The sequence below is a fragment of the Eschrichtius robustus genome, chromosome X (assembly GCF_028021215.1).
Source record: "Eschrichtius robustus isolate mEscRob2 chromosome X, mEscRob2.pri, whole genome shotgun sequence".
Lineage (NCBI taxonomy): Eukaryota > Metazoa > Chordata > Mammalia > Artiodactyla > Eschrichtiidae > Eschrichtius > Eschrichtius robustus.
The window spans coordinates 70,076,819-70,087,661 of record NC_090845.1 but is presented as its reverse complement, the minus strand read 5'-3'; the positions used below and the strand labels follow the sequence as shown (position 1 = coordinate 70,087,661).

Below are 10,843 nucleotides of genomic sequence, written 5' to 3'. Positions count from 1 at the left end.
TGTTCATATCTTCCTGTGTCATTTCCCAGTGGTTACCAAATGGGCATGCTACAGCTCCTGTAAGTTTTGAGGATGGCAGTAGGCATTCTTAATACCCAGGAGAAATTAGAGAGCCCTGTGGAGAATTGTCCAGCAATTACCTTCATAGTCATGAATAAATAATTTAAAAAAGAGAAATAGCTCCTCTTTCGCCTCCTCGCTTCCAAGATGACCAAGAAAAGAAGGAACAATGGTAGTGCCAAAAAGGGCCGCAGCCACGTGCAGCCTATTCGTTGTACCAACTATGCCCGTTGCGTGCCCAAGGATAAGGCTATTAAGAAGTTCGTCATTCGGAACATCGTAGAGGCCTCAGCCATCAGGGACATTTCCTAAGCGAGTGTTTTCGACGCCTATGTGCTTCCAAAGCTGTATGTGAAACTGCATTACTGCATGAGTTGTGCCATTCACAACAAGGTAGTTCAGGAATCGTTCTCAGAAAGCCCGGAAGGACCAAACACCTCCATCCCGATTTAGACCTGCTGGTGCTGCCCCACGACCTCCACCAAAGCCCATGTAAGGAGCTAAGTCCTTAAAGACTAAAGAAATACTGTTCCCTGGAAAGACAATAAAATGGAAATTATACTTAAAAAAAAAAAGAAATAAGCCAATGTATTTTTTTAAATGAGCCAAAAAAAATTCTCACTTTGACAATTATACAAAAAAAAAATTAAGGAATAATTTATCAATTTTAGAAAAATAGTTTTTAAAGTTAGCAAATTCTATAGGAGGTATGTAGAGTGTAATGTGCTAAGAAAATATTTAGGTAAGGAGAAATAAGTATACAAAATTTTAAATCAACGTGAAGTTATACGACTGAGTGGTTGGGGAGAAAATAGAAAATATCAAAGCTTGCTTGTGTCATATGAGTGGTACAATTTAAATTCTATAGTGTAACAAGAAGGTAGAATCTTTTAGGGCTGAAATTATTGGATAAGGCTTTTGTCAAAGAAGTGATATTTGACTTGGGTCTGAACAGTTTGATAGACATTTGATAAGCAGAGATATAAGACAATGGGGCTGCAATCGGAGGTAAAAATATAGCAAAGGCAAAAAGCCTAGGGCAGGTTGGTTTCTACAAAAGACTACCCTGGTTAATGGTTGGAAAAAAAGAACATGGTGGTGGGGGTCAGGAATTAGAGAAATGTTTCAACCTTAGAAAATTTTTGTATGCATGCATGACTATTGTTTCAATCTGATAGGACATAAATCACAGATGCAACAGGTTAGACTGCAAGGAAGGGAAATGGACCAAAAAAGAAAATTGCTCACAAACTTAAGAGGAATCTTAGACCCCACTGACCTGCACGTTTCTTCTTTGCCTCCAAACTAAGCCTTACCTCCCAAGACTCCTCACGATCATTTATTTCAATCCACCTGGACTAGTCATTCTGTTCACTGAACAAGTACAAAGATTTCCTGCCTCTGCATTTGCTATAATAGTCTATCCAACGGTTCAGAGCCAAGTCAAATACTACCTCCTCAACAAAAACCTTCTCCAGTGATCTCAGTCTTAAACCATAGTTCTCATCTGTTTTATTATTGAACTTAGATTGTACCACTCACATGATACAAGCAACCTTGATTTATAAATGTTTGCATCTGCTTGCTTTATCCTACACAATTATAAAAGTTCTTAAGGGCAGAAACCATGTAATGCAACTTTGCATACCACAGCGTTTTGCAGTTTCATAGGCTAGTCTATAAAATCAAAATCCAACTCACAAAATAATGCTAAATACGAATTTGTTGAGTGTGTTCCAGTGTTGACGCATTTTTCATTCTCTTCATGTTTCTCCTTATCCTTATGAAGCAATCCTTATATTGAACCCAAATTTTATGTTTACTTTCTAACTCTTGGAAAATAAAATGATTGAAACACATCTAGGCTCACCCAGTAATGCCTTCACCATAAGAGTTAAAGAGGCATCTAGAGAATCTAGGGATGATCCCAATAACTGTGGGGAAAGGAAGCAATTTAAATGTCTTTCTGATTTACCTACTTGAATCAGAATGTAATATGAGGTTGGAGGAGGGAAATTGAGCTGAAAACAGTCTTTACTACCTGATCTGTTTAATTCCACACTGTAGGTGCTGGGGAAGAATGGGTAAAGGTAAAAATGATGGGTTCTTCTGTTAGGCTGTATTTTAGTTTGAAGGGATGGTTTGGTATTCTAAAGCAGCTATGAATATTTTTAAAACTGATGATTGCAATTTTTTAATCCACATGAACACAAATGGATTTATTCCTTTAAGTAACTGTTCAAAGGGTTAATTTCCTTTTTTTGATTAACCTTCCAGCATAGGGATTTCGTCTGTGGTTGAAACAAGTTTAAACCCAATTAGCTGTTACAAAAACCAAAGTAAGGCATTGGGAAAAGGTGCTTCAGGATCCTACATTTTTACGCATAAGTATCCACAAGTACCTCATTCACCAATCCCCACCCCCACTCTCACAAACTTTAGGTCTCAGAAACTAACTTGGGAACGCAGATAGAAGCCTCTTTTAGAGTAGAAAGCTACCTAATGATGGCTAGGACTAGGGTGACATTAGGGGGCACTCTCCTTAGGCACAAATTATAAGAGGCACCCCAAAACTCGATAATGAAGATAAATTTTTAAAGCACTATTTTAAAGACCTAACTAATGCAAAAAAAGTCCATGATGAACAAACTATCAATTTTAAATAAAATCAAGATCTTGCCCTGCACTTGCATGATTCACTTCAATTGCCTCATCCTAATCTCCTGAGTTTGGGGCACATACTTAAATTTGCACCAGAGGTGAGTGCTTTAATTGCTTTATCCGAGTCCAGGCTCTTGAGTCCTAAACACTTTCATGTATGGCACCTTCCCGAGTCCCTTCACTAAATGCCACCTTTGGATTCATAATCCATTGTATCAGCACTTTTCCTCGGGATAGACCTCTGTTATTACAAACCTCACGCGGGGTCCCATTGAATTCCTGGTGGACTCCCACCAAGTGGGATAATGGTATCTATCAAATGTCCCCACCTTCACGTTCCTCCTGCTTTTACAGCTCCCAGTTTGTTGCTCTCCATTGGCGGGAGACGCGCCGTTTGGCACCCTGATCCTGCCAGGACTACAATTCTGCTTTGGCGGAAAGTTCCCACAACCTGAGAAACAGCTCCACTCTTTTCTACTTTCTGAATGAGTGCTCCTCTCAGTTCATCTACATCATTCTGCCAAAGGTAGAATGGAAAGACTGGAGCCTAGGCTCAATAATGTCCCTAAAGCACTTTGTCTCCAGGAAGTAAAGTGGGGCTTTTAGAGACCGTGGAGAAAGCAAGTACAATGACTTTCGCCTGTCATTACTACATAAAAGGAAAAAAACAAAAACAACAACAAAAAACGATCAAGACAATTCCAGCTTTCCCGCCGGTTTTATGCTTCAGCACTTTGCATCCACGAAGTCTGGGGTCTCCTCTACCCCACCAGCGGTCGGAGCTGGCAGAGTACGAGGGCTTCAGGCAAGTACGTGGGCCACGCCCCCTGGGCTGGTCACCTCCCCTTATTGGCCTGACAGCCTGTCACTCCAATTTGGGTCCCCCTCCTGCTAACCGTTCACGTAGTTCGGTTGCGTCTGGTGCGTTTAATGTTGCCAATAACGAGGGATTTTTTTTTTTTTTTTGGAGGCGAGCACAGGTCGTGCTGCAATTAGTTCATTCATTGAAAACTCAGTTGCTCTCTGAGCGGTCGGGTAGAGACTTCTTTCGGCTTTTTTCCTGCTGTTAAGATCTCCTCTAGAGAGCTGCAACAATGCCCAAAAGAAAGGTAAGTGAAATAGGAAGACAGAAGGGGGATTAGCGACTGAAATACATATTTCCTAATCGGCAGAGTTTTTTTTTTTAAAGCATTTTGGCTTCTAGTTCGATTTTGTGATGTGTTGAATGGAAGGGGAGGGAAGGGCAAATATCGGTTGGTGTAAGGTTGAGGATGGTCTCTCACGCAACTAGTAGTTCACTTTTGGCTTGTTTTGTTTAAGGGTAAGAATCACTTGAGAGGTGTCTCCATGCTGAATTACAAACAGCCATAGCGCTGTGCTGTCGCTTCCTACCCCACCCCCCCTTCCTCCGCTTACCCTATTGGAGAAGACTTCTCCCAACCACACTTCCAGGCACTAGTTTCCTCCTCAGCCTCCAGCTTTTCTCCGGGAACCGTCCAGTTTGGGGGAACGAAAGCCATGGCTTTCTCCCGTATTTGCCTTTGTTCTTCCCGTTTTCTTTTTCCTTTTTTTCCCTCCTCCGCTTCTTGTCATGCCAGATGGCTATGCAATGGTAATCCTGTGCCATTAGGCGGCGCAGACTTCAAACTGTCCTAGAGAAGGGAGAGATTCACAGCTGTAATTAGCAACTTTGGAGCTGAGAGATCTGGGACTCTCCAAGCTCACTCACTGTCTAAAGGTGGAAGGATGATAAGAGAAATGGGTCAGATAAACTATTGCTGATGTTAGGGTAGCATGGATTTGTTCACTTTAGACGCGCAGAATTGATATGAGCTATTCAAGGGCTACAAGTCTCCTGCAAACCCTCACTTAAAAGATCGTGGTTTCTCTCTTGGACGGGAAATAAATTCACGCTCGGTGTTGGTTTGTTTTTTTTGGGGGGGGGAGGGAGTTCCCTTAGAAGTGAAATCGATCGCTGTTTCGTTGCTTGATAAAATTGTAAAACACTGTGCTAAGTAAGGCGTTATGATTGTTTTGGTACTATTCCTATCTATTCGTCCGCCTTCCATATTTTTAGAACATAGGAATAAGACTGAAATTCCCCGGTGCTCTGGCGATGTATGACTCGTGCAATAGCTCGATAATTCCCAGGCTAAAGGACTGCTCAGATACGGAAAGCAATGGTTTCTAATCAACATCCCCCTGCCTGAGATTCCCACCGCTGCGCTTTTCTAGGCTTGTGCAATGGGTCTTGCTATTTTACAGAGCTGACAGCAACCTTGTAGCAGGTAGTGGCGGGAAGTTTTAAAATCCGCAGCCGGCTTCTCAGAAAAACGCATTGACGTTGTAACAAAGAGGGTCCCCCCACACCAGGGCATTGTGGGGGTTGTAGTTGTTGTATGCACAACTTGGAGGGGAGAATAGTCCATTTAGAAGAGAGGATCAGATAAGTACAATTGCATCTCGAGCATAAAGCTAAACAGACAGGGAGATTGTATGAAGCTCCGCCTTCATTCTGCCCGCCCCCACACTTTTTGGCTTTAACCCTGGCTACAACAGGTGGATTTTAAAATTAAAAAGGTTTGTTTTTAGGAGATGCAATTTACACAAAAGGATGAAATTGACTATCAGTTGTATAAACTTACGTCTTGGGAATTCATTTGCATCTTGGTGCACATTTGCGCTTTAGTAGACAGCATGCTACTAGGCACTAACACGTGGCTACTTGAGCAGGAATCCAAGAAAAAGTCAAGCTGTTATATTGCAATTGCAATCTATAGGCAATATTTTCGGATCTATCAGTATATGTTTATATCGATGACCTTATTTCTGTGTGGTTTTCTCCCCTGTATAGGTTGCAGGTCAAGGTGATATGAGTCAGGAGGTGAGTTTCTTTAGTTTTAGAATCTGAAAAAATTCACTTGGTTTATAAACTTGACACATAAGCAGCTAAAAACTAAATGCTGGTTAATATATTTGTACCATATGCGTACCAATATGGTATGCCAGTGAGCTCTCTCAGAAATATAGTAGGTATTGAAAACTCCAAACTCCATGGAACTTAGGACCTTGTGCTTAAGATCTGGAGAGAGCTTCTTCCTTTTAAGCCAAAGAATTGCTTTGTCAGTTTGCAAGAAGGGGCTGTATTTTCATTTCTAAATATACTCCTTGTTACTAGCCATTTGTGTTCATTTAGCCTAGCAATTGAAATTTAATTTGGGATTCTTTTTTCCTTAGCTGTATGAAGGGTCCAGAGGAGGGAAAAATCAAAACTTATATTTTTACTATGATATTTTTTAATCAAGTACACAATGCTTCTTAATGACAATATATACGTAGTGGTACACTAAATATTTTCACCACAATATAAATATTTCTAGTTTTGTGTATCCATAATTCTCTTAACTGATAATTATTTTTAACTTATAGCCAAAGAGAAGATCAGCCAGACTGTCTGCTGTAAGTAGTCTTTTTAAAAAGCTGCCCATGTATTGTAAAATGTAATTTTAAAATTCAGAGAATCCTAGACAATACTAGTTATTTAATACAAGATTTGTTTTTGATGTTTTAAGAAAAACTTTCTCACCAAGGAAATGTTTTTATCTTAGTGTTCAGTTTGAACTATACCCATTTATTTTAATTACGAGGCTGAATTTCATTGTTAGTGATCTGTCTTCAATTATGATTTCTTCCTTCTTTACCCCCAGTTGCCTGTGCCCATTACACCAGAGTTGAAGTCCAAAAGAACATCAACTCCAAGGGTAAATATTCAGCATGCAATGTTGAGAGAAACTTGCTTTTCTTCAGAAATAGTTTTTTGGAAAGGCATACAGTTGATCATTTTGCTTTATTTTCTTTTCAGTTAGTGATATATTACATTATACATTATACCATATGGTACATGTCAGCCCTTTGAGTCAGAAATATTTGTTTGTGTTCTGTGGTTTTCTGCTGTGTTTCGGCATTTTCATTAGGAAGAGACAAAACAAAATTTTAGTTGGCTAGACCCATAAAACATACGTGCTTTTGACGTCATATAGTCATAATACCAGTACTCCTGGGGAAACAAAAGGTGTAAACTCTAGTAACCAAAGTAATGCTTTGTGATAATAATAGTAACTAACATTTGATAATACTTTACAGTTTTCAAAGTGCTTTCACATACATTATTTTCAAATACACACAGTTGATCTCATATAGGCTTCTGTGCTCTAATGTTGTGGTTAAAGACATTAGAAATAGCCTCAATATTAAGTTCACTTTTTCCCCTATATTTATATTTATTTATTTATGTGTAAATATGTGTGAATATAATATGACTGTATTTCTTTTTTAGAACTGGTTTATTGAGGTATGATTGATGTTTTAAGGATAAGTTGAATTCTTAACATCATAAAATGTTAAAGCTAGGAGGAACGTTAGAGATCATCTAATCCCATCATTTTGTGGTTGAAGAAACTAACTTACAGTTGTATTCATAAAATGCTTTGAAATACTTCATTAAAAGATATTGCTAAAACTATGGCCATAGGTTTAGTAATCATAGTAAGTGACAACTGAAGAGAAAGGTTCTTTTTGGTTTTTCTCTATTTTGCATTTCCTTGTCACTATTTATAAAATTAAGTACTCAATTTATAAGTTGTTAAAATAGTAAACATAGTTTATTTCCTTTCAAAGTAAAAGACAGTGATAGAATAAAACAGATAATATATAATCATGGACTTTAAAACACTTTACCCTCCTTGGCTCTCAGTTTCTCATGTATTAAAAGAATAAAACATATCTATATTGCATTTTACAGTTTCTAAAGTAATTTCACATATATTTTATCATTTGCTCCTTATTACATCCCTGTAGGTAGGTGGTATTACTCTCTTTTACATATGAAGAAATAAACACAAAGAGATTTCTGCTTTTGCTCAAGATCACATCAAGTAAGAAACAGATCCAGATTTAAAACACATGTTAGCTGGCCCCTGAACCCAGTGCTCTTTCTACTACATACACACTTAGCCAAAGAGCTTTCTTGGTAAAGAAATTATGATTCAAGTCATTCAGAAACTTGTAGACCCAAATATTGAATCACTAATGTCCCCAGGTGACCTCTTTTAAATATATCTAAATTGCTGCTCTCTCTAACATAGTATTTCTCTTAATTATTACCAATGGAGGCTCTGCAGTCAAAAACCCTGTTGCTAATTATTAAACATGACAGGGATAAACTGGTCCCCTCTAGTCAAAGAAAGTCAATTTATCAAAGTGTAACCTGATGCTAGCAATTGGCCCTGAGTAGCCACTGGTCAGCATTCTAACTTGTTGTTTCTCACCTAAAAGAAACTTTCTTTGATTTATATCAGGAATATTATTCATTTTAATACCATTTCAGGTTTATAATGACACTGAAAGTGTCAAGTGATAATTTTGTTGATATTAAGTTTATATGGATATTTTAAAGCTTTTCCATAAATTATTACAACAGCTGGTAAAATAACGGGCCATTTAATCAACACACTAGTTAAATTGTGTATTTTTTTTTTATTGTTCTGTGTTGCTGGACAGAAAATGAAGACAAAAAATGATATGATGGAAAAAAACACAGATGCAAGTGCCAAAGCCATAGCTGAAACCAAGAAAGAAGTTGTTAAAGAAGAATACAACAGTGAAACTGCTGAAAATGGAGAAGCCAACATTATAGAGGTATCTTCCAATATTAACAATTTTGTCCACTTGAAAGTTTAACAATGGGTGCAACTGAAAGAAATCTTGTTTGTCTTGTAGTTTAAACATTGAAAAACATTAAATGAGTATGGCTCCATAGTGTCAGTCTGTCCAGGCTGCTGTAACAAAATACCACAGATGGGTGGCTTATAAACAACAGAAATTTATTTCTCACAGTTCTGAAGGCTGGGAAATCCAAAATCAAGGCACCAGTATTTTTGGTGTCTGATGAAGACCTGCTTCCTGGTTATGGATGGCAGTTTTCTCACTGTGTCCTGACGTGATAGAAAGGGTGAGAGAGCTCTCTGGGGCCTCTTTTATAAGGACATAAATCCTTTTCATGAGGGCTCTACTCTGATGACCTTAATCACCTCCCATAGGCCCCACCTCCAAATATGATCACATTGGAAATTAGGTTTTATCATATGAATTTTGGAGGACACAAACATTCTGTTTATAACATATAGTATAATGGTATCTAAGGGGAAAAGAAAGAAAACAAATTTAAAATTTGAGAATTTACAGGTATGGGTAGTGGGAGCAGTGGGTTAGCATTGATATTAATAGAACAATGCCAGAGATTATGACTTATTAATAATCTAATCACTGTCTTATTAAATACAGACCAATCCTCTATTGCTTTTGTCAGCACATGGGCTATTTGTAAATACCTTTTCAAGATCATATATGTTTCTTCTTTCCTCTTCAGATTGCAAAACAAATCATTATGTATGTTTTCAATAGGTCTTGCTTTACATATTTAGCATACCACGTTTCTAGGTATTGTAGTTAAAAAAAAAATGAGAATGGGATTTAGTGCCAAATCTATAAACCAGACCTATGCATGTAGGGAAAATCTTTTGTAAGTGATCCTATGATATATGGTAGAAGACTTTTCAAGTAACTTTTTACAAAGTAGACCTAAATCTCACCATTATAGAAATAAAATGTATTATTTCTTCAAGGAATATATTTTGTTTACATACATGCTACTCATTTTTTCTGTATTTACTCTGTTTCCTCATATTTGTAATGAAAATTATTTATATGAACAAGTTTCCCTGAATTTATTGTTCCAAATATCTATTTGTGCATGTTTGTGTGGAGATATTTTAATTAATCCTATTTCTTATAAGGTTTCCTTATGATGTGTTGTTTAGGAGGCCTTTTCCACAGGAAAATTACTTTCTTATAGATGAAGTATCATTTTTTCCATAAAACAGATATAATCCTAAGTATTTAGGGGAAATGTTTCCAAATTTACAAATATAATCTTGGCTTTTTTCTCAATACATATAGACACCAGCTCCTGAAAAAGAAATAGAGGAAATAAAAGAAGAAAAAATTGAAGATATCAAAGAAGAAAGAGGAGAAAAGAAAGAAACAGTGGCAGCAGAAGCAAAAGAAGATGAAAAAGAAGATCAGAAAGGAGATGGAGAAGATCAAAACAAGGAAGAAGAGAAAGGAGAAGATGGAAGAGGGAAAGAATATGAAAAAGAAGATGAAGGTGGAAAAGAGGAAGAAGACAAGAAAGACACAGGAGATGAAAAGGAGGGTGAAGATGGAAAAGGGAAAGGAGAAGATGGCAAAGAGGGAGAAGATGAAAAAGAGAAAGGAGATGAAAAAGAGAATGAAAATGGAAAGGAGAAAGGAGAAGATGGCAAAGAATCTGAAGATGGAAAAGATAAAGGAGAAGATGAAAAAAAGGGAGATGATAGAAAAGAGAAAGGAGATGGAAAAGAGAATGAAGATGGAAAAGAGGATGAAGATGGAAAGGGGGATGAAGGTGTAAATGAGAAAGAAGATGAAAAAGAGAAAGGAGAAGATGAAAAAAAGGAAGACGGAAAAGAGGAAGAAAATGGAAAAGGAGACAGGAAAGATGGAGGAGATGGAAAAGAAGATGAAAGCAAGGCTGAAATTGGAAAAGAAATAGCTGAAAGAAAAGAGGTCAAAAAAGAAAATGGAAAAAAAGTAGAGTCTCAGAGTATTGTTTAAAGCTGCCCTATATGGTTTCATAATTTGGTAATATGTACCTTCATGTTGTAGTGTTAAGAGAGATGAATATTTTTATCAACTATTTTATAAACACAGCTTTTCTTTAGCATCAATTTAATTTCAAAACATCTTCATACTGGTTATTAGTCACAAATTTCCTAACATGAAACCTTTATCTATAAATTTTGTAATTATAATAGTGGAATATATAGAAAAAATATGTTTTCAACTTTGTCAGTGAATACACTTTTTCTGTAAGTTATGTGTTAAATCTTTGAATTTTAATTTTACTCCTATATGTGATAATTTCACAAAATGGAGAGATCCCAAAAGAATTTCCTCAAACATTCTTGTGGTTCTCTAGGTTACTTTTATAAAGAAGGTGAACTATTTTCATGTAATGCTAAGA

At 37.0% G+C, this 10,843-nt stretch overlaps 1 protein-coding gene and 1 pseudogene across 1 annotated transcript; both read left to right on the top strand.

Annotated features, from left to right (window-relative positions):
• The first annotated feature begins 203 nt into the window (after positions 1–203).
• LOC137756935 (small ribosomal subunit protein eS26 pseudogene) lies at positions 204–629 on the top strand (annotated as a pseudogene).
• A 3,023-nt stretch (positions 630–3,652) lies between these two features.
• HMGN5 (high mobility group nucleosome binding domain 5) lies at positions 3,653–10,575 on the top strand. Its single transcript, XM_068533689.1, has 6 exons — positions 3,653–3,830; positions 5,576–5,605; positions 6,151–6,180; positions 6,429–6,482; positions 8,281–8,418; positions 9,739–10,575. Exons 1-6 carry the CDS (start codon positions 3,816–3,818, stop codon positions 10,432–10,434), a joined length of 963 nt encoding a protein of 320 aa, XP_068389790.1. The 5' UTR covers positions 3,653–3,815; the 3' UTR covers positions 10,435–10,575.
• Positions 10,576–10,843: the final 268 nt, after the last annotated feature.

Coding starts and splice junctions, on each gene's coding strand:
- HMGN5 (XM_068533689.1), top strand. Junction 5,606..6,150: donor AAGGTGATATGAGTCAGGAG/GTGAGTTTCTTT, acceptor TTTAACTTATAG/CCAAAGAGAAGATCAGCCAG. Junction 6,181..6,428: donor GATCAGCCAGACTGTCTGCT/GTAAGTAGTCTT, acceptor CTTTACCCCCAG/TTGCCTGTGCCCATTACACC.